A 27,741-nucleotide genomic window follows, 5' to 3' on the forward strand; every position below is an offset into this window, starting at 1 on the left:
GTTCAATCATCACCAAAACCAACCCATCGGGTGCTCTTTAAACAAAAATTCAAATTGTAACCTTCAAGGAACCATTTCTGAATCGTCGGTTACTTTGATCCAAGTTTCAACTTTTATCACATTTAATCACTATTAACAATTAACTTGACTTAGGTCAATATAATTAAGGTTGGTTCACAAACTATGGATCTACATACCAGTTCCATTAAACAACATACTATTCCGTTCATTCATATTACTTGGTCCCATGGCTTTGGCTTACTCAGTCTACTTCTCCTCTGGAACCTAATAATACGAGGAAAAGGTGTAAAGGCTACCTGTTCTATTTTTAATGATTTTCCATTCATAGAATGAGTATATCAAACACTAACTTATTCTAATAGTGTTCTAAAACACCCAATTATAAAAGCAAGTTTTATGAAATACTTAAAAATAGAAATAATCAAATTTGTTACTAGTGTTTTTCGATGCAGAAATACTCTTTGGGTTATCAAACAGATGTTTGATTAGAAAAAATTTATATTTATTTACTTTTTATATATTTATTCAAAGTCTTCTACTAGAATTTATGTTATTTATTTTTTTTAAAAAAATTAAATTATTTGTCATATATTTCCTCTAACTCTTCCACTCGAATCAAATGCATGTTGGAGACGATTTATAAAGATTGGGATTTGAAATTCCCAAGAACACTCTGTAAAATTTGACTACCAACGTATAAGACTCTAGCGAATTAAACGGTACCAGAAAGGTAAACGCCAAAAGAAAACGAAGGAAAACCAAAACCAAAACAAGAAAAGATTCGTTTCGATTCATGCGTTCATTTCTCTCTACTCGAAAGCCCTACGTCTGGTCCACCGAATCTGATCGTTCGGGCCGTCCGGCGAGCTCCACGTCGCAGGTTATTCTCCGACGCCCGGCGAACTTCAAGTAAGCTCTCACTCAATTCCTTTTCATGGCATATGTCACTGCAATCTGTTGAAGATCTGATCGTATAATCAGAGTTTCAGTCTATTAGCTCAACTCTGTTTTCTGGTTTTTAAATGTACTAGGTTGCTACAGATGTAATTTTCATTGTTTTATTTCCGATCTATACAAATATATCATGTTTGCCCCTGCTGATTGGCTATGCTGTTTGTGTTGTTTCTGGGTTTAAATGGATTGGCTTCAAATCTCAGCTTTATAAACAACTAATACGGAACTTGTTCATATTAAAATCTGAAGGACGGGGGTGGGAGTGGGAGTGGGGGTTAACGAACTCTTCAACGGATGAAGCTGTAGAGGGATATAAATGAGGGAGTGGAGGAAGATATTTCAGTGATTATGTTGTACCTTATTTCACGAGTGTTGATTATTCATTCTATGGATTTCTCGTCAATTGGTTGCCTAGTAAACCTTTCATTTTTCAAAGTTTTGCCGTCTCGAAAAGCATGCTAGACAGTGTGCTTTCTATTCCAGGTTATCCATAGTCCTTCAAATGGTGCTATTCAAATTTAGAAATTGATCCTTATCGAGATTACTAAGTGTTTTCTGTTTCCTCCCTCTTTGATATATTTGAAAACTTGACTTTGAAGAGGATCTACCAATTGTCTCATCATAAATACTGCATCATCTGCTGCTTTCATAGTAGATACCTGCTTGGCTGTGTTGCTGAGATGTTCCATTAGATTATTCAGTGGGAAGAAATCCCTGTTATTTAATAATTTTAACTGTCATTCTGTGCTGCCTTGTTCCATACTTTCATGTGAGTTTCAGAAGTAATTCGTGAACTGCAGTTTTCCAGCTGATACTGTTCTCGAAAGGGGAGGATATCACTCTACTGGATGACCCTGCAAGCAAACATCCTGTCACAAGTTGTTATCTCTACTTGCAGTCCCATCTTCATTCTTACTAATAGCAAAAATATTTCCTGTTGTATTCTGATTCTATTCCTGAAGTCCTAATTGTGACTATTGATTTTTTGGATCCCAGTCCCTTTCTCCATATTCCCCTCAATAATCCTTTGTCAATCAGTATCCCTCTTTAATCCCACTAGTCAATGTCCCTTGCAGGGGAGAGATTTGTTGACTGCAGTCAGAAGCTGAACATCTGAACTCTCTTTGATGTAGCATCAGAAATGACTGATGGCCAAAGATAGGATCTCAAGCAGAACCAGCTTGAATTTGGGAAAATATGGTCAGGATCAGCCTGAAGTTTCAAATTTGGTTGTTTCGGTTTCTGTAATGGTATTAAGCCATTGGATTTGGACAGTGGTGGGGAAGGATCTAAAGTTCTCTTGTGGGATAAAATGGTTAAGATGTTGGTCACCTGGAGTGGAGATCTTTATTCGTTTTGCAGCAAAGAGATAATTAGGTTTTTAGGATGGGTATCTCAAATAGGGTCATTGGATGTCAGATTAATTCAAGATTGGTGGAGTTTGTGTGGATTAATGTAACTAGAGATTGTTTAAGTTTGAAATGAACTGGATGGCTGGAAATATTTCTTGAAAACCTTGGGTTTTAGGCTTTGGGTTACTGTTGGGGGAACCAGGAACATATAGATTGTTGTGGTTGGATCAGGCTGTAAACCGGATTGAATAAGGAGGTAGGTGTAGGTCCCAATCTTGGAGGGTCTGATGGTTAGATTGAGCACAATTTAGGTTAGGTTTTTTTTTTAATTGAATTCAAAATTTTAGGGGGTAAAACCTTGTGTTGTGGAGGCTTCTAATGGTTGGATTGCACAAATTTAGGTTAGAAAATATGGTTTTTTTGGTGAATTTGGAAATTCAAGAAAGGGGGTGAAGTCTTGGATTTTGGATGGTAATATGATGTGTACTATTTGGTTGGATGAGTGATACAGCCTGAAAACCTACATCTGGAAGAGGATTCCAAATCAGGCCCCAGAGGGTGCTGTCCACTACTAGTAGTAGTTTAAGTATTTCCATAGTTATTCATCCAAAGGAAAAAAAAAGTATTTCCATAATTTTCTTGTCTTTTTTGGTGTCTCTAATTTTTGGTTAGCGCTGGTCTAGCTTAGTTCAAGTGGTCTAGTTCTAGCCCACTTTAAGTTATTAGACAGAAGATTCTTTTCGTTTTCTTCTCATCTTTTTTAATCATTCTTCCTTTTCCTTTTCCTCTCATCTTTTTTAATCATTCCTATACTTATTTAAAGCATCCATGATTTAGAGTTGCTGTTTTATGTTTAATCTTAGGTGTCCAAGTCCTAACTCAGGTGGGAGTCCTGTTTCAATCAGGTTTTCAAGTTATATTTGTAATTGGACAGGCCTATGGCCTTTTTCTATACTGCCCCACCTCCCTTCCTCCCTCCCCCACCAGGAAAAAGAAAAAGGAAAGAAAGAAAAAGGTTAATGGGAAGAATAGAACCTGATTACTTCAATTATTGCTTTCAGTGCTGCTGCATTCCCTTTTATATTTGTCTAATCTGAGCTTAAGATGAGTTTGGTGTTTAAAGTCCAAGAGGCCAGGATCCTTGCTGCTTAAAATCCAAGGTGGTTTTGAAGGTTCTTGGAGGTTAAAGTCAAGATCTTTGCTGTGCCTATACATTCAACCTACACTTTCTTCAAATGATCCACCACTGAAGAAGAGGTTCTACAGCTAGTTAGGTCGAGGCCAGCTCTTCCTTACGCCATCGTTCCTTGTAAACCATCGTTTCATGGGACAATATTTTCAATGGTGGGGAGTCTTCAGTGCCAACAGTGATCATGGGGTTTTTAGAGGAAAATAACAAGCCTTGAAACTTGGTAGCCTCATTTTATGAACCTGAAGAACATTTAGATCTTGAAGATGGAATGGTTTCTCTATCACTGGAATCAGGTGAGGAACTGAGTTTCCCAATTGAGATTTAAGAGCTATGGAGACTCTGGAAAGCAACAATTATGGTGTGAAAACACTTCCTGATGTTGAATTCCCAAAACAAATGAGAAGTTGGGGGTGCTAACTTCTATGACAATTATGGGAGTGATAGGCTGCTTTGCATCAGATTCTCTTCACCATCCATATTATGATGGTTCTGTTGTATGGAGAGTGTTGAAGCTTGCTTCTGCTCTGGAGTTTAGTTGGTCAATAACACGACCTGTCCACCATGCCATTGCACATTCTTTAAGTAGTTTCAGTTCCTAAGAAGGTGATTGAGAAAATCAACTTTTGTGGGTTGAGAAATAGAAACTTATAAAAACATGAGACAAGCTTGAGTCATCTAGAAACAATGTTTGTGTCTTTTGTGGTTGATAAAACTCATCTAGGGGAGTGCTTTGGTCTCTGTGTGTGTGCTTCTCCAGTGGTAGTATATATCTTGAGGGCTCCCAAATGTGTTCAACACCCTTTGTCCCTATTCAGGAGTCCACTGTGTTCCATTTACAAGCTGAGTTGGTATTATGGGAAGCTGTAAGGTCACAATTTAATAAAGTTCATGGTTTCCTCTGCTGTGCTTTGTAGCCGCCATAGAAGCATCTGCCACTTGAGCAAACCTAGCTGTATGACAAAGGAAGTGATGCAACCAATTCTCTTTGACCTCGGGCATGGAGGAAGTGCTCTCATTTGATTCCCGAGAGGAGTTGAATTCTGATTGGCGTTTTAAAGGTTGCCTGCTTTTCAAGTTCCATAGGAGGGCAGGCTTGTTGAACTTTGTAGTCTTTGTTTCTTGATGTCTAGTTACACAGTGCAAATGTAGAATGGGCTTTTTGATGCATTACAGAATGAGCCTCACTCTTGGATGCATCCTGGTTTTGAGAGAATGTATGCCAAACAGTGTCTTTTACATTTCAGAATGCATTCTGACAATGCATTCCAAACATAGCTAAGTATATTATTATTGATCAAATGAAAGGGATTTTGATTCATAATAAAAGGGACACTGTAATTTGTTAAAACAGGAATTAGATTGGTCTTAGTGAATATTCAAAACTTCATGTACGACCACCTATAGTTTTCTTGCCTTTGCAATGTCTATGAATGAAGTTGAAATTTGACAGGCAAGATATAATGAACTAAGAACACACGTGTGACGTGACACACACCTCCCTCCCCCCCCCCCCCAGGCGGGGGCAGGGAAATGTTGCATGGTATACCTTTTGATTTACATCAATCTGCAGGAGAAGGTAGCATGGTAAGGCGAAAAGACCGATTTTGGGAGTATGCTGAGGATTTAAAGGGGCGGTTTTTATGCAAATTTTGTCAGAAAGAGTATCCTGGGGGAATCGCACGAGTCAAATCTCATCTGTCTCAACAACGAGGTCGTGATATTGCAATTTGTGACAAAGTTCCAGATGATATTCAAGCTCAAGCTCTCCTTGCGATTGGTCCTAACAAGAAGAGTAAGGTTGCATCTTCAACCAAAACAGAAAGAAGTGGAATTGGTTCATCAATCCCTAATGCTTCAATGAGTCCACATCAAGTGCCTATGCTGAGAATAAGTGAGAAAAAAGACACTGAGTCAGTTGACAAAGATGTTTTTGAATTCTTTCTCGCGAATAACATTTCACTAAATGGCATTGAATCTCCGTCATTTATTAAAATGATCAATTCTATTACTGCTTATGGTTCCTGTTACTATCCACCCAGTTATTCAACTCTTTGCACAGAACTGATACCAAGGGCAAGGAAAGAGATTGAGAAATATGTCTCTACAGTTAAGGAATCTTGGACTCTCAATGGATGCACTTTGATGTCAAGCATGTGGACTGATGTGAGTGGTTGTTCTTTCATCAATGTGGTTGCATATTCTCCAAAAGGAGCTGTTTTTTTAAATTCATTTGAAAGATCAGCCAAGAAAAAAACAGATTCCTTTCTTAGAGATATATTTAAATCTGTTATGGATGAGATAGGGCCAGAAAATGTTGTGCAGATTCTCTTGAATGATACTTCTGGTTGTGAATCTGTTGGTGATTTTGTTATGGAGAAGTACTCACACATCTACAAAATGCAATGTGTCACAAATGGAATACAAATGCTTTTAATGGATATTTATGAAAAACTTGAATGGATAAAAGGTGTTTTTGATGATGCTAAACTGGTGGTTGATTATATATTTAAGCACAAAATTGTTTTGAAGCCATTGGGGGATATGACTAACAAGGATTTGAGAAGGCCTTGTAAGACTGAATTTTCGTCCTACTTTTTAATGCTCCAATCGGTCTTAGATGCTGAAGAAAATTTGCGGTTGATGATTGCGTCACCTGATTGGAACAACCTGAATTCTGATGAGACTGCATTGGCAGGAAAAATTTCTCAAACAATTCAAAGTGAAGCCTTCTGGATTCAAGGAAAGGATGTTTTGTCAGTTTTAGAACCACTTATTAAAGTGTTACGTTTGGTTATTGGTGAGGAGTTGACTACAGGTTACTTGTTCGAGGCAATGGAAAGGACAAGGAAAGTGATTGAACACTGTTGTATTAGTGATCCACCAAAGTATTCAGGGCTACTGGAATTGTTTGATAAAAGGCGGAATGGGCAGATACTCCACAAGGTTCATGCGGCAGCTGCATATCTGAACCCATCTCTTATGTATAATGGGAAGATCAGATATGAGGACGTTGATGTAAGAGATGGTTTAAACTATGTTGTGGAGACCATGATTTCTAAGGATGAGAGGAATGATTTTGTTACACAGCTATTACTTTACAATGGGAAAAGTCCAAAAGTTTTTGATACTATTGCATTATCCATGTTGACGAATGTTCATCCTCGTAAGTGTTAAAACCTCTTTATTTTATCTACCAAACACCATTTAAATATGGAGTTTTATTTTATTTTTTTCCTTTACTTGCAGGAATTTGGTGGGAATTCAATTGTGCTTCAGTTCCTTTACTTCAAAAGGTTGCCATGCGAATTTTGAGCCAACCGTGTAGCTCTCGGGTATGTGAACTAAATTGGGGTGCCAGTGAAGCAGCAGAATTAAAGAAAGCTAACAAGACACCAAATATTTCAGACGATGTGGTTTTTATAAAGATGAATAGGAAGATGAGGGCTAAGTTTACAGATCCTGAAAGGAAACAAATTGAGGCTATTGATCTAGACAATCTTCCAGAGCTTGCCAAAGGCACCATTGATTGCCTGGAGGATTTTGAACATGAAGCAGGTGATACCTGATGTTCAAAGAAAATGATGCTTGCTTAAGATTGTCTAATTTATATCCTGCCAAAAATTCCATTTGACTTTATTCTCTAGAGGGTGTAAAGTTGTGTATTAGTTGGATATCTATTTTGATTACATTGTGCACTTGATCCATCGGGTAGTATTTCTTGATACGCCTTATGTTTCAACTGTTTTTGTTGCATGGTTGAATATTGCTCTATGCTTTACGAGCATCCAAGGTTCACCTGAAAGTACATTCGCAGGAGGAACAACCAGCATAACCTGAATATTTTACAGTTTAGCACTTTGCGAACTTTTTGGTCTTAAACTGAAGCCTTGGTTCAGGCTTTGTTTTAGGCCTTTTAGTTTTATGCTTGGGTTTGTTTTTAGATGTATTTCTTGCTTAATTTATTAGTTTTAAAATGCTGAACAAGTGTATTTAATCTCAGCCTGTCCTTTGTTAAGTTCTTCTAGATTCTTTCCATTTCTTGAGATTCTGTTTGAGAAATTTGGACTGCGAGGAACCCCTCCAGACCTGGGAGGTTTCCTATTATTCTTTTTCTGAAAAAATAGCCTAACTGTAATTAATGACACCTGTCCAGTTTTCTAGGGACTACAAAGTAAAGAAAACTAGGAAAAAAAAAAAAAAAAAAATTAAGCCTTTTAGAAACAATAAATAAAAAGGTCAGAATAACTTAGCGTAGGGGTGGAATAAATGCCATATGTTTCCTCCAGGCCTTTTTAGCCTGGTTGCCTCTACCCCCCCCCCCTCCTTTCCCCCCTTGTACTGTATTCTTCCCTTCAGGGTGTTTATGTTATATTCATGTATTCATCCAAAAAAAGGCCATCTGTCCAGCCTTGTAGGAACAATAAAACCTCGTTTGGCCTTCGTAAAACAATTTTAGGCCTTCTGGAAACCATATAGTAAAAAAGAATGCAACTCAAAACAGTTATTAAGAAAATATAACAATGGGGAACTTCTCTTGTGTGGAAGGGTTCCTTGCAACCCAAGTTCTCCTAAGATTGAAATTGTAAGAAGCAGAAATATCAAACTTCCACCCATGGAGGTGTTTCTTACCATCCAAGTTCTCTTAAATTAGAAACTGTCTAGAAGAACAAATTGCTGGAATTTTGGTACCCATCTTGCCTTCTAGAAACAATAATGTTTGAGGGGGGAAAAAGAAAAATATAACTTAAACAAGCTCCACTACTAGCGCTAAAAGGTCCAAACCAAAATCTGATCAGTGAGTTCAGTTTAAGATAACAAAAAAAACTTGGATCAAAGTGCTTAATTGTCTGGTACTACAGTCCAGTTGCCAGGCTGGTTCTTCCTCTTGTGCATGTACTTATGGGTGAAAACTCGGATCTGCAAGATTTTGTACTTCATAATTTGATTTTGATGGTTGAGTTGTATCAATGAAGTTGATGTATACATTAATTTTTGGTTGTAGGTCTGAAAGTGAAACCATGTTATCCTAGACTTTTTGACATTTGTTTTTTTTATTGTTTTATTTTTTCACATGTAAGGTTGGTTCACTGGAGATGAGTGTTTTCCTTAAGTTTGTTATTAGTTAAATTTGCACATTGCATCTGATCCTAATTCTTCTTTATGATCAGCCGTGAAAATGGAAAATTCTAGTGGGAGCTTTTAACTTTTTGTACCATCTATTCTTGGTTTATGTTCGAATTCAATAATTAACCATAGTATTTGGACCATTCCATGACTACATGTAGCATTTGAATCCATAAAAAAAATTTTTCCCCGGTAAATTGATGAATTAAGCAACAACTATGCACCAATATTTTTGTACTTCACCACATTAGATTTTGTTTTAAAGATGACTGTACTTGTTCTATCCAGTATCAGTTGTTATTGAAATAAGGTAAGCATTGTTCGCAGGTCTGAAAACAGTGGCCACATGGCCACAATTCGTCGGTGCCGGGTGCAAATCTTAGTTAGAATCAGCTATGACCTGTATCTCGTGTCAAGCATCCCTCTATGCACTGTATGAAAAAGAGAAAAAGTTTATTATAGTGGATTATAGGGTGATGTATGTGAACATAAAGGTTGAGATATATATGGGTTCAGGCTGTGCAGGTAAACTGCTAATCCAACTGTTTAGTTCTATCAAGGCGGGATGACTTGATAGCTGGTAGTTGGGGCAAGATTAGTCAGCTTGTAACCTAAAAACCTTGTGCTTGGTTGTGATTCCCTAGGTATGAAAAATGGCTTTGCATTAACCATCTGGTGAGTTGAACCGGTTGTGCCAATATATACCTGTCCTGACATGCACTAGATTCATATGAGGGATAGGTTGTTAAAGTAAACCTGCTAAAGAACCAGCTGGCCTGTGTTTTGGTCTGGAATCTCTACATCCAATCTGATACATACGTCCTAAACATGAGGCATGGTATGCTCATAGCTGGTTGAATGCTAGGGACTAGATTTTCTTTTAAAAAATGATCCTAGCAGATTGCTGTAGCCAAGGTGGGTGGATTCCACCTTGTGCTTGTCCTTGACCTTGGAATTTTGCATTCAAGCACACGGTATAGCTTCATGAGAAAAATGTATACCTTTATTAAAGAACATTTAGCAGAGCATACCATGGGATGCATAGACTAGGTTCACTACAAGGTATGGATCTTCCTCCTATATGATTGCAAAACACTCTTGCTGATCCTGGCTAAAGAGTTCATAATAGAAGGATCAAAAAGCTTTTATTACTATTTAGCAGTAGTTGTGCCAGGGTCTCCATAGTCGCGAGGATCCCCACAATTTTCTTGGTTGAAATTGTTCAATGATTTGATTTTGTCATTGTGAAATTTCTTATATGTTAAGAGTGTCCTCCTGTTTAATGTTCTGGGAGGTGATTTGGTTTGTCATCACTATCTTCTTGTCTTGTTGTAAACTGAACGCAGGAGAGTTGATCCTTCCCACAGTACTGTCTAATTTCATCTTAAAGCCTGTAAAGAACGAAAAGTGATGTTGAAGTGATTGGGAAGTTACAAATGTGCAACTTGGATTCCTTTACTTGTTTTACCTGTCTGGGACGATTTGGAAAATTTTGGTGCATCTGTAACCAAAGAGGAGATTCTTAGATGCTATTTAAGAGGTACATAGAATTCTTGGACATTCGAAACACAGATCAATTTACGGAGAACTGACAGTAGTGAAAACTTCATAGTTTTGAATTTTGTGAAAATATTTTACAGCATATGACTGCCCTGATTGTGATAAGTAATACAAATTAGTCTTTCAAACTTCCCTAGTGAGCAAAAAGCACCTCTTTGAGGTTATCTGACAGCCATTATTGCTCCAAGCATCATCCTGTTGGGAGGGTTTTCTCTCAAGGATTGCATTATCTAATTGCCTTTTGAGCATGAATTGCATTTTCTTTTTCTTTTGATCTCGGTCAAAAAATTCATGCCAATAGATTTCATCATGATAAGGGGTATATGTTCTCTGCTCCCGGGGGAAGAGTGGGGGCAGGGGGGTTAGCGTGGACTAGGATCAGGGTCAGGGTTGGATGGAAAGATTATATGCTGTATATTGCACAAGGCTGTCATCAATCATACTCCTGTTCCTTTTTGACATAGCAAAGGTTAGTGCTATATCAGCAGATGGCCGGTGCATTTTTTTTTCATGATGTTCATTGTAAAATAGTAGAAGTTTTCAGTCAGGAATACTCTTCTCGAACTGGGTTTATATGTGTGATCTGTTGACTATGATTGAGGAGGATTTCAAGCTCGACAATATGCTTTTGCTGTATGGTATTATTATATTGATTTTTTTATTTTGTTATTCAAATAATTGCAAAATGATATTCTACAGCTCATATGTTGAAAAAATTACTTATGCAGTTATTGTGTATAGCTTAAATGTGTTATGTTCTCTTAGAGAAGAAAGACTTACCCAAAAGAGAGAGAGAGAGAGAGAGAGAGAGAGAGGGGAGAGATTTATGAACACTCTAACCCCCCCCCCCCCCTCTTTTTTTGGTAGACAGAGCTTCTATATATAAGGGAGAGAACTATTTATATATACACTAGAGAGTTGGACACTTGACCTCTTACCATGGGAGTTTCTCATCTTCCGTTCAATTGACTTTTTGAGTAAATTGCTGTTGACACCTCAAAACAGAGGCCTTAATGCACAAATACCCCTTTTAATGTCTTATCTTATAAGCACAGCACCCCGGAGCTGGATTTTTATTGGACACTTAACCCTTTTACTCTTTTTCTTTTTTAAATTAAAAGAGAGAGACACAACACAACTGTTTTTCAGCTGAAGCTTGTAAAGAAAAGTTAAGTAGCTAGGATCATATCTGAAGACTAGAGGCAGGTTAAGCCTATTTATCTGATTAACCACATCTAAAAGGAGGCCCAGTTGGTGTATGGATTGGGTTGGCATTCTCTGTAGCCCTGAGTTCAGTGGTGATCTTTTTCTTCATTTATTCTCTGGTCACTATGGAAAGCATGCACCGATAGGCTCAAAGGCAGGAAAACATGGTCACCAGAAGACATATAGTGAAAGAAGGTGAGAGAGCTTTTTCGAGTATAAATGCAGGGGAGGAAGGTGAAGTCATGGTTACAAGCAGGTACAAGCAGGGAGGAGCAGGTGGGTACCTATTTCTGGAGAGTCCTCCCAAGGCACCCTTTTTTCGACTAAATACAGATGTGGCTTGGCGTGAAAAGGAAAGGAAGGTAGGGGCTGGAATCATGAATCGCTCCTCTAGCTCGGTATTGGAAGGTGAAGCTATGGCTTTGCGGTGGGAAAGCTGTATGCACTAGGTGATTGTCAAGACTATTCGGAGGTTGAGTTGGATAATCACCAGTTAATTAGGATTGTCAATGGCTTCGAGGAAAGTCCATTCCATTGCCTTCCTATTGTCCAAGATATCCAGTTTTGAGTTTTGAGGCAATGTATGGTCTTAGGGTATCAAATGTAATTGTAGATCACCTAGTCATGACTCTCTCCTTAGGAGAAGATAAAGACTGGCCTTCATCCATTGTGTGGTTGTTAGAGCTTTGTTCGGCCGGCCGTGTCCATTTTATCTCTATAATAGATTAGTTGATTAACACCCCCACCCCCCCCCCTAAAAACAAAAAAAAATAATAACAATAATTCATTGGTGATTTTCCTTTTTTTTTTTACAAACTAATATCCCATGCACTCTGTAGCAATTGAGTGTGGGGGGGGGAGGCAGGCTTGAGAAAACCTGTATTGGTTTGTGGGTTACAAGACTAATTTTTTTTTCTCATGGGCTTGGGTCGGTGGCATTTACAGGTCAGCACTTCATTGTGATTTCATCTTCTAGGGCAGTCAGATGAGGCCCTAATTGTTGTCTTGCTTTCAGGGGATTTTTTTTTCCGGTTTTACTCCCGTTTTTTTTTTTTGATGGTGATAAAGGGGTTAAACCCCCGGTGGGTCCCACCCCCCGTGGAATCTGCTGAAAAGAAATTGAGTCCAAATCCTCTATCCTCTATTTTTAAATTTTCTCTTACAGTTTACCTGACTTAAATGACATCATCAAGTGGTCTATATGAGTGATAGATGACCTAAATCGAAAGAAACATCAGCACTCCGTGATTTCATCTTCAGGCAGTCTGATTGACAAATTAACCCTCTGACCTTCGAGGCTGAGTCCACCTTTATTCTCGTATTTTTAAATTTTTCTCCCGCGTCCCTGACAGTGGTGATAGAGGACCTAAATCGAAAGAAACTACGCCGATGAGGTTTTGGTGCGATTATCTTGTTGTTTTATTCTCTCATTTCTAGATAAACCAAGATCAAAGTTCATCCATCATCCAGGTTTATCCTTTTCTTTTGCAAATACATCCAATTATTTAAATTCAAGAAAAATGAAGTGTAGCCAATAGCGAATTGATCGATCATCAGTCTTTGTTCAGGTTTCATGGAAGAGATTGGATAATGTATCTGAAAACACCTACAACCCAACCGTGAATTATTTCCCAGAAAAAAAGAAAACTTGTTGAACAGATTCAGGGGAAGTAGCAGAGATAAGAGAAAGAAAGTTCTGATTCAAGGTTTTACTTAACCAAGAGAAACTACAAATAAGAAGATAAATCGTAGAACGAAGAGTAAAGTCGCTCTTAAGAAGGATGAACTTTATTGCCAGGTTTGGATGACAAACCCTTCCATGCAGATTTCATCGATGCAGTGGCCGAAAGAAGAGCAGCTTCCATGTACTTCTTCGAAGCAGTAGTCGCTGCCTTTTCCATCGATTTCCCGATCTTCCTCGCATTATTCGCCACTCGAAGTAGGCTATCTAGTTCAGACTTCGATGCAGAGTCTAATTCCAGTTCAAATCGCCGGAATTCATCCATGGCTTCTTCCATGGCCGAGTTGAGGTCATCCTCTGCTTCTTTCATGAAGGTTTCAGCTTCTTCAACTTCTCTTTCCTGTTCAGATTCAAGGTTAGCCCATGCCTTGTAGGCTTCCAATTCGTAGAGTTTCAACAGATCTTCTATTGTCGCTGGATCAAAATTCTTGTCCTGCAATGCTAGATCTGATAAAAAGGAGAATTGATCCATTAGAGCATCCATGGATGATGATGATGATCTGCTCAACTTTGGCCTTAGCTAGAGTTTCTCATGAAAATTGAGTAGAACAGGAAGTCTGGAATGATATCTTTATTCAGTGACAGAAGAACATTTGGGTGCTGTTTGGTTTCCGAGAAAAAGTTGTCAAAACTCAAAAGGCACTTTACGAAGGAATCGGCCCCTTCAGTCAAAATCACTGGAACCTTTAGATCCAGATCCAACGGTTGTTATTAAACCATCTAATTTCATGTCCATCCACAGAAGTTTTTGGTTGCTTGAGGTTTTTCCACCAAATAGAATTATTTCTTTCAAGAAAAGGCAAGAAAATGGAGACATCGATGACTTTATATCTTATCTATAGAAGAGCCTGGGAATCATTGCGGTTGGTTTGTGGGGTCTGAGGATTAGGTATGGTGATAAATTATTACCTCTTTTCACACAGTTGGCGTGGAATGAGAGATTGCTTCACTTCACTTGTAACTCCTAGGAATACACGGAAATTGCTTCAGTGCTGCAGCCAGCACCATGCAATCCATGGTCTACCAAACAAGTAATTGAGATTTTGTCTTAACCACAATTTTCGATTTGAACCTGTTGGTGCAGATTTCGCCCTGATCTATAGACCGTGAATCTAACACCGAACCAAGCAGATCTGGATCGATCTGACTTCAACTTCATTGGATTGAAATGAGCTCTCACAATGAATCTATTAGAAACGTAGCCGATCGTCTTGATCGGCGTCACATCTCCGACAATCTTGTCAGATGATAGTTCAAGTAGGGTTTTTGAGCTCTTTCAAAGCTTCCAAAGAGCCTCTCCAACAATCTTGTCAAATGATAGTTCAGGATTTAGGGTGTGTTCTCCTTGAGAAAGAGTACTCCTTTTATAGCGCTTCTCAATTTAGAGTGATCGTCGATCAACAAATCAATTGAATGGTCATGATCAGCCTTTATCTGGTTTTTAGGGTTTACCCACTAAGAACTTCACTTTGTTGGTTTAGAAGGCCTTAATGGAGATAGACAGGAATAGAATGAGAGTTCCGAGATTTAGAGGTGGTACCCCGATTAGAATATTTTAGTCACAACAAAACCATAAACTAAATGGTCCTATCTCCTTCATTGCCCATCAGCCGTGATCTTAGGACATAATAAATTGCAATGGTCATTGCAGTTGCAAATGACTTTACAATGACTTTTTGGGCGCTTCTCCCTCTAACAACTTCACTTTGTCAGCTTGAACCAATCGAATCGTCATGAAACCGGAGCAAACCGGCCTGGACCCGGATTGAAATATTTTAGTCACAACAGAACCATAAACTAGATGGTGCTATGCCTTCATTGCCCATCACCCAAGTAGAGTTTAGGAATACACAGGCAGCAATCTTTCCGATAATGCTGTTGGCAATCATGCATATTTATAATTGACTTGAATTGGTGTCCCTTCTCTTTCGGTCTTCAGATTTTTAGGTATTTTGGTTTGATACTGAAATTGATCAACTAATCTGCTACATAATCTGTATTGAGACGGTCCGGAACTGTTGATTTGAAATCAAATTTTAGGGATCCTACGTGACTAGCGATTGCATCTTCTTAAATCTTAACATCCTTCCTCAACTCCTAGTACTAAAAATGAATTAAATCTTAACATCCTTCCTCAACTCCTAGTACTAAAAATGAATTAAAACCATATTATGACAAATTTACAATCAAATTCTAAAACTGAATTGCAACTACAACCGAAACCGGAACCGAGTTGTTTGGATTTGGATCTAATTTTAGAACCGGCTCGGTTCTTGGATTGAATTTGGACTTTTATTAACATTGCGTAAAACCAAATTGAATAATCAAAACTAAACCGATTGACACCTTGAAACCAGTAGCGATTGTATTGTAGGCTCTATTTGGTAGGATTTCTATTCCGAAAAAATCATTTATGAGAATAATTAACGGGTCAAATACAGACGGAAAAGATCAACATAGACCCAGGATCATATCCACACTCAGTCAAAGAATGCCAGTCTCATTGATGTGATACACGAGATCTTTTACAATGGAAGAAATCCAATTCTCTTTTTCTTCTGTCTCTCTTAGCCATGAACCTGACTCTTGGTTGTCTTTAATCTCCAATGATGGAAATTTTGCAACAAAAGTAGCATATAAGAAATTACTTGATAGAAAACTTGGGAACATGCATAATTCCAATACACACAAGCCAAAGTTTAAAGTTTTCTTTTAGAGATTGTTGAATTTTGGACTTTCAGTCTAGAGACCCTTTCTCGATGGACACCAAATTCACTCCGATTGTGTACTTTGTGGAGGCAACGCAGAATGAACATGGACCTGATAAATTTCCGAATGAACATGGCATTTGTTTGTTCGTCGTGATTGGATCAAACAAATCCGGGCAACAAGACCATTAAGACTGAAAGTGGATAACTTTGAACAAAATAATCTGCAGGACTTATGTCCTTCATTATTCTATCATACCCATTTGGATAAACCCATACTACCATAGATGTTTTCAGTTGTCATTATAACTTGCTATGGTATTTGGCCATTAAGGAATGAGATTATTTTTACTAATAAGGAACCGGACCCGTCTAGAATTATGGATTATGTTAGACGTTGGACCACAGAGAAGCAGATCAACCCGCCAGGATCTGGCTGGGTTCAGGACCAACAGGCAACAGCAGACTAACTTTAGGAATACAATATGTGTGTACAACTCTTGCAGGTTTCTTGCAGGATCGTAACACAATTCTGATGCGTGCAAGGATGGCTCAGCAGAAAACAGAGAGAACTGGATGGACTTGGGGACTACTCACAAGGAACAACTTTCGAATCATCACTAGGGGAACTGTGGAAGGTTGGACACACTAGTACGAGGGGTGAAGATTGGAATGCAGCACGCAAGGACAAAAGCACTACAAGTTGATACCATTTGGTGTAACGACCTATGACTAGTGGAGATCCTACCTTCACCAAAGAAACTCACTATGTATTTTTCAATCATCTTCATTAACACTACAGGAAAAGTAAGAATTGTGAACAGTGACATCAAGGAAGAAGAGAAACAGAAAACAGCCTGTTTCAGAGGTTTACCAACCCATAAGATAAGAAACCGACTCCCTCATCCCAAAATTTCATATAACTATGTTAGCCCACTGAAGTATAAAGGTTACATCCTTTGTATGAGTTAAAGAAGAACTTCTTGTATTCACACGGTGGACACTGTTATGTACTAATGCTCACAGGAAGTTATTGCAGTAAATGTAGTTATTTCTAGGAAAGCAGTCAGTAGGGAGTTGGGAAAAGGGAGCTTCTACATATAGGGGGTGATAACTATTTGCTTGTACCCCAAGGAGAGTTGAACTCTTAGCCTCTTATAAGAGGCGTTGATCTTTGCTGACAGAGTCAACCCTTGTTGGTAGGGAGGTATTTCCTTCATTCATCCATCATAACACTGAAATCCCCCTGTCTCTAGTTTCAATCTAAACACTAAAGCCTGCAACTCTAAATTCCAGCCATTCAAATGGTCACATTTCCTTTATATGTTGAGCACAGAATCCCCACCCCCACTCAATCGAGCCCATCAAAGCCCCAACTTACCCTGGCATCCCTGAATTCCAACAAGCCCTAAATTTACCTCAAAACCCTAGTTTTGAGAATTTCAATTCCAGCCATCAGTTTCTCTCCAAACTTGAGAACTCAACATAGGCCCCTGCCTCTTAACCCTTGACCTAACCTCCAGCTCTAACTCTTGTTATAAACTCTAAATCCCCAAAGTCTCCCCAGATGTGAAACCAAAACCCTGATTCTGCCCAAATCAAACTGGTTGTAACAAGGTCCTGTTTTGGCATAAGTCCTTCTAAGGCTCCATCACTCTTACTACTAGTTCACTACTATATTTGCCTTGCAGACTTGACCCACTTATGTGCTTATAAATTAGAGTTGTACACACAATCATTCACAAAGAAGTAGGTCAAACTGGGCAGTAACTACTGCATCAATCATTCATCCTTGAGTTTCAATGTAAAAATCTCACAATTTGATCAAGCAGCCAGCCATCCACGATCAGCACTTTTGATTCAATAACCCATTGAATCTCTCCAACATTACAGACGAAACCAAGTGCTGAATCATTGTCACCAAAGAACTACTGAGGCAGAAACGAACTCTACATTCTAACATTGTAAGCCCAATCTGAATTTCCTTTCCTTCAATGGTGTTTTTAACACATGGCATCTTCATCTACAATGAGGTTTTCAATTGCTTCACTTACAATTGTAATCCACTCTTTAATGACTTGTATGTCAATCGGATCTTCCACAGCTGTAGATACCATTGTTCCCCTATAATTTGTTAAGATAATTATGCAAACTCTTCACCAATTTCCTACTTTCTAGCAATAATTAACTTTTATTTCCCTTGGACCTTCTTGAAGCCATTTTGAATTCTCTTCCACCAAACCGATCAAGTGTTGGATACGTAGCGTATCCAGGACAGTAGGAAGCACCAACGTTTGGCTCTGGACCACTTGATGTAGTTCAATGTTCCAGAAAGGAATGCAGAAGAAAGAGCTACAACCAAGATCTAAATAAAATTCACTGAATTGAGAGAAATTCAACAACTTATGGTCAAATAACCTGATCTAGTGGAAATTCTGGTTAAGAGTTCATGAAAAATATAGTTCAGAGATCATCATCTGAATAAAAATGTTGATCTGATATTGTTCAACGTATATTGGATATTTTATTCATGTTGCAAAGTAGAAGAAAACTCACCCTGCTTTATCTGTAAATGGGACATCCCTCCTACCATTTACCTAAAAGCTCCTCTTTTCAAAACTTGTTTCTAACTTATCTGTAAAGGGTTGTAATTCCAGTAATGTATCCTAAAATATAGTTACTCTGTTTTACCTTGACAATAGAATCCCTAACTGTTCTGGAAGTCACAGAATCACCCAGGTTTACATACCTGAGCACTTTATTGTTTAGAACACCAACCCTTCCCCCCACCCCAAAAAAAAAATTCCAATTTGTGGGTTTTAAGCTCGAACGTTTATGTTACTGTTGTACTTAAGCTGTACCACATAACTGTCTTTCTGAGCTATTGGAGTATATGGGAAGGTCAGAGATGCAGTCGATAACATGGGTTCAATGGAAAAGAAAGTATATTACTTTTCACATATGGATCTCTACTAGATCCTATGCACAATTAGATTACTGAAAATACAATCAGCTCAAAGAATCACTTTGCCACCAAACCTATGATGCATTACTCACAACCCAAATCGGTAACTTTGGGTACAAATAAGCATGTAATCCAGCCATAAAAGCTAGGAGATACGATTTATAGAATTTGCAGTTTCAGAGAGTAAAATGGGTTACGAGAAGCAGCATGGACATTCCTACAACCGGAGAAAACCGTCAAAGATTAATGGTGAGCTTCTGTGGGATGGAAATTTTGAAATTCAATAAGGACAACACTCAACGTCAATCATGATCTGAACCATAAAATCAGGGCATAGTCAGATGCTCCAGCATAGATTATTAGCCGTAACACTAGACAATAATATGCAAAAAATAACATAATACAAATACCCAATTAAACAGTATTTTCAGCTGCGATGGCTGAGAGGTACCCGTATTTGGACTGAACCGAAGAAAGCAAACTAAGGATATAAACACCAAACTTCAAAATTGCAAGGAGAGGAAAAGTAAAAACCTCAAAAAAAATCCAGTAATCAGATAATTTCGAGAGGAAGATCAAAGACAGGAAATCCTTTAATCAAAACTCATGAGCTTTTCAAGTTTCAATTGTCATCCATTACATTTTTCAATTTATATAAACTAATAACTACTAAAAAAAAATCAGAAAACTACCCGAAACTGAGGAGCATTATTGCCAGTGGCAGGCAAGATTTCCCAGCGGCAAGGCTCGAGGTCTTCGGAAACAGGGCAGTATCCTGCAAGCGTCACCTTATCTGTCGAAGCTGCGGCGGAACCAAATTCGAAGACGGTGACATCCGACGGCCGAGGAACCTCCATCGCTCCGTTCATTCCTGGTATTCCCGATTTCTCTGCTGGATTTTCAGATTTTGAAGTGGATTTTGGCTTGGAATTTGTCGTGGGAGCCTCTTTTCCTCTCCACCAAGAAAGAATCCCCATGGCTGTAGCTCTGAGCAAACAAAGTCCAAAAGCTAGGGTCTAGCAGAGCAAAGACTCAAGAGTCTTGAAGCCTCTAGTAGAAATAGGGGCAAAGGAAACCCAGTCGGGTCGATTTTCTGTTTGACCCAAACCTGATCTATATTAGAATTTTGGCCCTTTACCTTTCTCAAATCAGATGAGTACAGAATCTATTTTTTCTAGTACAAGATTACCGGAGGTGGTTTTAAATACAAGGGCACTGTGGGGCGTCAACGAAATCCTGTTAATCCGGCTAGGCTCAAATTCACCCAAACCTCGCACGATTCGAGTTCAATTTTTTCAATCTGAAAGGTGGGCTTTGGTTACAAAATAGTGAGCCTTGACAGTGTGGAGGTCAGTTTGCATTTAGCCCTAGGGCCAACTCTGGGTAGTCCAACCAGACACTATGTTAGTTTAATTTAACTAAAGTTACTAATAGTTGCTCCGTTGGTAAGTTAACAATTTTCAACAAAAAAAAAAAAAATTCATGGGTTTGATTTTACTTGGTGGCAGTATTATTATCTATTTTATTTTTCACTATAAATTAGGATCAGGGTTAGGGTTAATCAGGGTCAACTCCACCCTATCAGGATTAATCAGGGTGGGTTAAGCTAGGGTTGGAGATTTTCAAACACTGATAGGATTGCATTGGGCTTGAGTTTCAATTTCAGTCTCTAAGGTATGGTTAGGGCTCAAGGTTGGCGCAATGCAACCTGACCCGTTGATACCCCTAGTAAAGGATTGGGGCCATTGACTTTGAGGATGTTTGAAGGGATGGAAGTTCGGACTAAAGACCTCCTTGGTTTTATTGTCTCGACATATGAAGATGCTACCATTGTCTCAAAAGCACATCCAAAGTTTAAGGATTTGTTCAAGGACTTAATTGTAGTGTTTGAAAACAACCGAACGAACAATATTGGATTTTGCTTCTCTAGTATCTCTTCAGCCAAAGATTTTCTTTTGTCATGTATTGAATACAATGATCCTAGTCAATGCCATTTTTTGGTGAACCTCAATTAATCCATCGTGTGTTTTGTGAAAATTGTGCCTAAGCAAATATGGGCAGCATTACAACACCTCTAGGATTGAGAAGTGACTTTCTCTCCCACGCGTCATTGCTTCTTCTTTCTCAATCTCTTCTTATCGGCTCAAGCTAACCCAATTGTCCTTCAGTGTGTGAACGATGGACTGGGAGATTGGTTCCACCTTATACAGGGGAAGACAAGTACTTTTCTAGTATAACAATTGATGATGATTGCAACATTCTTAAAAGCTGAAGGAGCTGCATACTATGGGATGGTCAAGGAGACTTCGTGGCTGACCAATGCAAGGATTGTATGGGGAATTCAGTTTCACCCATGGAGCTCTTTGCGATTAGGGATGGCTTGCTTCTTGGCAATCTTTGGGTGTTTTGAACATCTAGATTCTTTTTGATTGCCTTTCAATAGTGCTTGCTCTTCAGGGACCGTTGCCCGGGCCCTGGGGGGGCCCCCCCGCCCCGAGCGGCGGGCCCCCTCATTCCGGCGGCTCGGCGGCGGCCCCCCTACCTCGTCGCTTGCTTGGATGAATCAAGGACAGTATGAAGGTCACTCCCAATGACTCTTAAGTGAAACTTAAAGATTGTGAGTTTTGAAAATGTGAAATCTGGAGAAGCTAATGTCAAGTACGATTTTCTGAGGGAGTGCCACAAGTTTGAGGCGTTTTGAAAGCAAACAGTTTATAGAATAGACATTCGCTCCAGGCCATATTGTGGTGTACTACAAGAATGACAACCACCTCTAAATGTTTGTGGAAATACAAATGAAAACTTAAAATCTAAGACTAACTGTATAAATGCAGTTTTACAAATGGGGAACAGAGTTGAACCCCCTTGAAACTCTCATTTTATGCCAACTGCGAATGACAATTTTGGTCGAGTTTTATTCTTACCCAACAATTTCATCTGATTTGCCCGTTCTTCCTCCTCTTCTAATTTCTTCCTTCGCATAGCCTCTTCCTTTTGTCTTTGAATCCGTTCTAATTCCCGGTAACGTTCCTCGTCTTTTTGCTGCTGCTCCAAAGCTTCTCTTCTTTGAGCCTCTTCAACCCTCCTTTGGTTCTCCTCTAGCATTTTATCCAGCTCTTCTCTCTCTTTTCGAGCTTGTTCCTATGAGACACCAAACATGACATTAAAAAACTGAGCCAACATCAAATGTAACAGTTTAAGAAGTCAAGTTACTGAATATGAAAAATAGCTCTATAATGTTAGGAGATCTGACAACAATTAAGACCAGCCACTGGTTATCTTCCAAGGTACTTACTTCTTTCTGCCTAGCCTCAACAAGAGCAACTTCTTTTTCTTTTTCAAGTTGAGATGCAACTTCATCGAAGAGTTTTTTCCGTCCTTCCTCTATTCGTCTTTGTATTTCCAGCCTGATTGCCTCAGAGTTCAATGTCTCCTCAACTTTCTTTCGAATTCCTTCCTCTACTCTCTTTGCAGTTTCTTCCTCTAATAGTTTCAGTTCTGCCTCACGCTGCAACCTAATGAAACAAGCAAAAAATTCATTAGGATACTCTTACAAAAGGACATTTTCCAGGCAGTTCTGAAGTCAGATGGTAGAAAAACTGAATTGGAAAAGCAGCACGGCAGCTTCTCATCTTTCATTATTATAATTGGCTAACCCTGATTCCCATTCATCAACACACTAGACACAAGCTTACACTTTAAAGCATACCTCTAATAGTTCCCTGATCCAAATAAATGAGTTTTCAAACTGGAGGACAGTAGAAAAACGAGGCACCAATTGGACCATCAAATTTAACAAGTTGAACTATAGCAGTAGCTTCCTTCGGAACCATGGAGAAGAATGTCAAGTAACCTGTTACAGGTTTGAAACTACATCACGAAAAAGCACTACAATCGATGCACAAACACAATTTTAAGATTCATTCAAATTAATTATATCTTAGATGTGTTGATCTAATAATCTGACCTCCCCAGGTCATGGAAAATGAGTATCTATTTCATGCGAGAACAAGCATCAAATTTAGGCAAAGCTTTTTAACATTGAAAGAATAATTTCCAGGGCAGAACAGCACAATGAGAGGATGCATTATTATTGTTGAAATCACCTTCAGGCATGGAATATAGATATATGCTACTTGTCCACAGACAAACAGTCTATAATATTTATGCTCAGGGCTAGCTAGATTCTAAGGGAAAGGTAGAAAAATTTAGCCTATAACTAAAACCATAGCTGTCGAAGTGACTCCATGTGACGAGGGGATGGCTAGGCGGGCGCACAGGGCCTCAATTGTTATTTCCTCCTATCAATGTTCAGAGAAAGTGGCCGCATGCTGGAATGTCATTGCTCACCTATCATGGTAGGTTGGAGTTGGTGTTGCAGTGAGCAGTAAAGAGTGTACAATGAACAAGTGAAGAATAAAGCAGCATTTCATCTCAGGTTTCATTTGATTCTTGATTCCTCCTTCTAGTTTCCTAACAACATGATTCTGAGAATCTCATGTCAAGTATAGTAGTATACTGTGTGCACATACAGATGATATGGTAGGAAAAGGCATCTGTAAATTCCTTTTAAAGAAAACAGATTCCAAGTTGACAGCCTAGGCATCTGGACGCCTTGGTCGCCTTGTTGACCTTAGTGCTTTTTACCCTTTCCATGCATTGTACTGCCTACACAGTAGGCACTATGGCAATTTGACCAGGACAAAAGGCATTTAGTTTTTCATAACTACAGAAACACAGCTGACAACCCAGCCCTCAAGAAACCGCCCAGATGCCTAGGTGACGACAACTTTGACTGCATAATCTTTTGTGGCAAATTATTTCAACTTTGAAGGGCTAGACATGCCCATGAAGTAATTTCTAGCCTGAGTATGACCTGTACGAGACAAGTCTCAGCTTGGCTGGTTTCTAGAAATGGTAGCCCAACACCCGGCCTCATGAGATAAACTTTAATATGAAGGTAAAACTGTGCTAATGATACCCAATTCAGCACCAACTTCCCCCTCAAAGACACATAAAAGCAGTAAGAAGTCTAACAAATTGTAAGAAGCTATCACAAACATGAAAGGAATAAAAATATAAGCCTTTTTACTCATCAAAGCACACCAATGAAGTTTTTTCTCACCACAGAACATATCACTACAAAATATGAAACGGCATTCTGATCGTCTCTAGTTCTTCAGCAGTATGATATTATCAAAGTTAACCTTTAAACCAAAAGGTGAAAATCCATCTAGATTATTAGTTCATATCTCAAGCTGAATCCTAGGGAGAAACTCCATTGAAATTGTGATATACATAAACTAACATCACATTGTACAGCATAACACAAGTCACTCAACAAATTAATCAATTAGCTTAGAGATATCCATCCTGAAAAATATATCATTTATCCTTCTTGGGCAACCCAAAAATCAAGGCCTAAGATAAAACAAGGGGAAATTTTTAGAAATTCCTGAATCAATCATATTTTCTACCAATATGAAAAAAACATTAATAGCATGATACACAATACAAAGTGCTCAAAGAAACAAATCTCAACAAGGCTCATTAAGGATGCAGAAGACAATTTTCAGCACCCTTTATTCAAAGTTAAACAGATGCTAGAAGTAACTGTTGATATCTCACATAATTTAAGGGGAAAAAACCCAAAATTTTATAAAGAGGACTACATGAAACCAAAAAGCCTTCAACAGAAGAATAGAGAACAACCACAAAATCAAAAGTTGCAGTAAAGAATGGAAAATACATGGAAAGTGGTAAATATACCTTTTCTTTTCTTCTTCTTTTCTCAAATTTTCAAGGGCAATTTTTCGATCAGACCCAAGACTTGGACTACGAGACCTTTGTGAAGGAGACAGTGAACTACTCCTGCTTTGCCTCTTGTGCCGCCTCGGTGTCTTAGATCGACTTTTACGGCGCTTTGGAGTTGGTGAACGACTTTTACGGCGCTTTGGAGTTGGTGAACGACTTTTACGGTTTCGAGGTGATATTGAACGACTTTTTCGCCTGTGTTGTAATATAGAAAGTTATCAGAGAACACCTGAAGAATTTGAGCATCATCATAGAAAATAAATAGCACGTCAACTCACCATCTACCACAGTAATTCTACAACATAACGACTACAGTTACCTCATATATTGTTACGAATTACGCTTGTGCATTCCATCTTTTATTACATGAAGTCTCGTATATCCAGATTGAGCAGCGAAAAAGGGACACCCAACAGCAACCATCACCTGCTTACTTCCCATATGGGAGGAACTACAGTAACCATCACCTGCTTACTTCCCATGTGGGAGGACTACAGTTCTTTAAATATTATCAACATATGTTTCCTCTATCTCAGTCCTATGGTTTTGCTTCCCCCCCCCCCCCCCTTTTCTTCTTTTTTCACCCAAAGATTTTGCTCTTTTTTTGTGTGTTGAGGGAAAGGGGTTGATGGGGTTCTTGCATGTAAAGACAGTTTCCTTATACTTGAGTTACCCTACCACCTATACAAAAATGATAACATAAATATTGGTGATGTAATCATCATATGGAAGCCAAATTTCAGGAAGCCTTTAACAGCAGCATGATGACCATCAGGTTTAGCATGTAAACAGCTTGGGTGCTCACCCCTGAAGACTCTGGGTAGAGAAAATGTCAGAGTGCCAAAACCAATGATAAGCAAACAGAATTTACAATCAAATTAAACAACCAGAGTATTCAAAAAGTAAGCCAAATGTACTAAATTATTGCCATATTGAAATACAGAAAATCAATTCATCCATACTTTTGTGGATGCTCACTTTTTGATCTGGTGCTGAAATCAAATAATAGTTTCAGAAAACAGCAAGTAGGAGTTCTCTAAGTTCTCCAACAGGACCCCAGTTACATCTCAGATTCAGAACACTGGTCCCATCATGGAAATCACTTTCCAGAATGTTAAGTTATAAGGCAGGCAGTAAGACTATTGAGGAACACATAATCTTGCTCCTTAATAAGGACAACCCCCCATTATTGGTAAATCAATTCTTTTGGTTTGGGTTCACATTATTAACTTTGACTCCACATAATAAGACTACTTCAGCTCATTGCGTAGGTAAGAATCTACCAAGAATCCAAGATCAACAAACTAGATAAACCAAGCTCCCTTCCCAGGTAATATAAAGAATTCTCCCACTGTCCCAAACCCATTATGATTCATTTGAAGATTTTTAAAGAATCCAGAACACGAACACCCCCTTCCTTTCCCTCACCCCACACAAGCTCGATAAGTTTGTGGGCGATATTGGCATAAGAAATATGTGATTCCAAAACAGAGAATGCGTGCGAACACGCGCGTGTGTGTTAGTACTATCACCTGCTACGAGAATACGAATACGGAGAACGGCTTCGATCCCTTCTACTTCTCCTATTATATCTACGCCCCACAGGAGAAGGAGAATATTTCCTCCTGTAAGACGGAGAACGTGACAGCGACCTTGGCATCTTGTCTGCTTTACTGCACCAGAAGAGCCCAATCCAAAGTCTGTTTTTTATCCAATTAAGCTGCAATTACAGAGATTTTCCTGCGAAATCCAAAAAGGAAATCGAACAATAAGATAATTATGAACGAAACAATATTAATCGGAAAAACATAACCAAGGAAACCCTAAAGCGCAACTATCCGAACATTTTGGCCTTCATGGCCATGGTCCTGGTTAAATGTCTAAACTCTATCTCAGATTGGAATAACTAACGGCAAATCAGAAAGAACCCCAGATCAAAACACGTAACAGACGACGCATGAGAATAATGGAAGAAATATACCCATTCGCAGTAGGGGGAAAAACCCCAATTACATGTACAAGAAATTACTCTTTCTCTCGATCTCTGAGTGTTTGGGCAGTAACGCAAATTTCTTTTCTGGGTATGAAGTGACTCAATAAGGCGCAGGGATGAAGAAGAAAGAAGAAGCAGATGATGTGTATCGCTCTGTTCCTCCCTCTCGTTCCCGGTGCACTGTATCAAGGGCCTCCTTGGCCATGGCTTTTATTTTCACAGATAAACCGATTTTGCCTGTGATTTGGTACTGTTTATTGAATCTGTTTATATTTTAAAATTTTCTACAAGTTTTACTTTGGAGAATTTTCACCATCAGTTCCCGAGTTATCTCCAAATATTTCCTACACCCACTGTGTTATTTAATTTATCAAACAAACTCCCTAATACTAGCACCGTTAATTTTTTTATAGTTTTTCCTTATCCATTTTCAGTATTATCCTTCCCATCCTAAGTCTTGAAACATCATCCGTGACAAATATCTCCTAATGATTTATAATTAGGAGATGAATAAATCATGAATAATAGAGATGAAAAAATGTGTCAGGATTTTTTTTTGTTTATGGCTATTCTTGTCATTTTGAAATATTTAATTTAACTATGACTTCCTAATGGAAACAAATGCCTTTAATATATTTTCATCCTATAAGGGGTCTGATTGATAAATTAGATAACTCACGGGTGGCATTAATTTTAAAGGGTAACTCAAAGGATAAGGCTAAATTTTTTTTTTTTTTATTTTTTATTTTGAACATTGAATTAAAATTCATTGGTGTGCATACCATGAGGATAAAATTGTAAATGCATATCTTTTTTTTTCCATGAGAAATTATTTATTATTAGGGAAATTTTTGGGGCCACCCCTAAGTTACCCCATAAATTTAATGTCCCCCATTGAGTTATCCAGTTCATCAGTTAGATCTTCTATTATTCAATATATCCGTTTTTATTTATCTATTTCCAATATTACCTCTACATTTTTAAAGGAAAAGTTAGAAAAAGATAGGAAAAGGGAAAAAAATATTCATGAAAAAATATAAATCACCATGATGCAAAAATGGAAGAAAAGAAGTGATTGCAAATGGTAGAGGAAGACAAAGATGAGAAGAGC

At 38.5% G+C, this 27,741-nt stretch overlaps 4 protein-coding genes across 5 annotated transcripts; 1 reads left to right on the forward strand and 3 right to left on the reverse strand.

Moving 5' to 3' along the window:
* Positions 1-671: 671 nt before the first annotated feature.
* Positions 672-10,557, forward strand: LOC149021183 (uncharacterized). The gene is made up of 4 exons (XM_089149448.1): positions 672-930; positions 5,090-6,682; positions 6,766-7,074; positions 9,990-10,557. The coding sequence occupies exons 2-4, from the start codon at positions 5,101-5,103 to the stop codon at positions 10,052-10,054; spliced, it is 1,956 nt and encodes a 651-aa protein (XP_089005574.1). The 5' UTR covers positions 672-930; positions 5,090-5,100; the 3' UTR covers positions 10,055-10,557.
* Positions 10,558-13,089: 2,532 nt separating this feature from the next.
* Positions 13,090-13,750, reverse strand: MEE9 (maternal effect embryo arrest 9). Its single transcript, XM_089147064.1, has one exon. It carries the CDS (start codon positions 13,632-13,634, stop codon positions 13,182-13,184), a length of 453 nt encoding a protein of 150 aa, XP_089003190.1. The 5' UTR covers positions 13,635-13,750; the 3' UTR covers positions 13,090-13,181.
* A 3,874-nt stretch (positions 13,751-17,624) lies between these two features.
* On the reverse strand, positions 17,625-19,928 carry LOC149021185 (allyl alcohol dehydrogenase-like protein). The gene has a single exon (XM_089149449.1). It carries the CDS (start codon positions 19,798-19,800, stop codon positions 19,504-19,506), a length of 297 nt encoding a protein of 98 aa, XP_089005575.1. The 5' UTR covers positions 19,801-19,928; the 3' UTR covers positions 17,625-19,503.
* Positions 19,929-21,518: 1,590 nt separating this feature from the next.
* LOC149021186 (uncharacterized) lies at positions 21,519-26,863 on the reverse strand. Of its 2 annotated transcripts, XM_089149450.1 has the most exons (5): positions 26,619-26,863; positions 26,170-26,377; positions 24,593-24,832; positions 22,119-22,338; positions 21,519-21,964 (listed from the first exon to the last, which is right to left on the reverse strand). In XM_089149450.1, exons 2-5 carry the CDS (start codon positions 26,295-26,297, stop codon positions 21,698-21,700), a joined length of 855 nt encoding a protein of 284 aa, XP_089005576.1. In that variant the 5' UTR covers positions 26,298-26,377; positions 26,619-26,863; the 3' UTR covers positions 21,519-21,697. The 2 variants fall into 2 exon arrangements, with proteins under 2 accessions (XP_089005576.1, XP_089005577.1); XM_089149451.1 differs by lacking the exons at positions 26,170-26,377; positions 26,619-26,863 and adding an exon at positions 24,957-25,198.
* Positions 26,864-27,741: the final 878 nt, after the last annotated feature.

This window comes from Hakea prostrata, chromosome 3, assembly GCF_041222555.1.
Source record: "Hakea prostrata isolate BN-2017 chromosome 3, UWA_Hpros_2, whole genome shotgun sequence".
Taxonomy (NCBI): Eukaryota; Viridiplantae; Streptophyta; class Magnoliopsida; order Proteales; family Proteaceae; genus Hakea; species Hakea prostrata.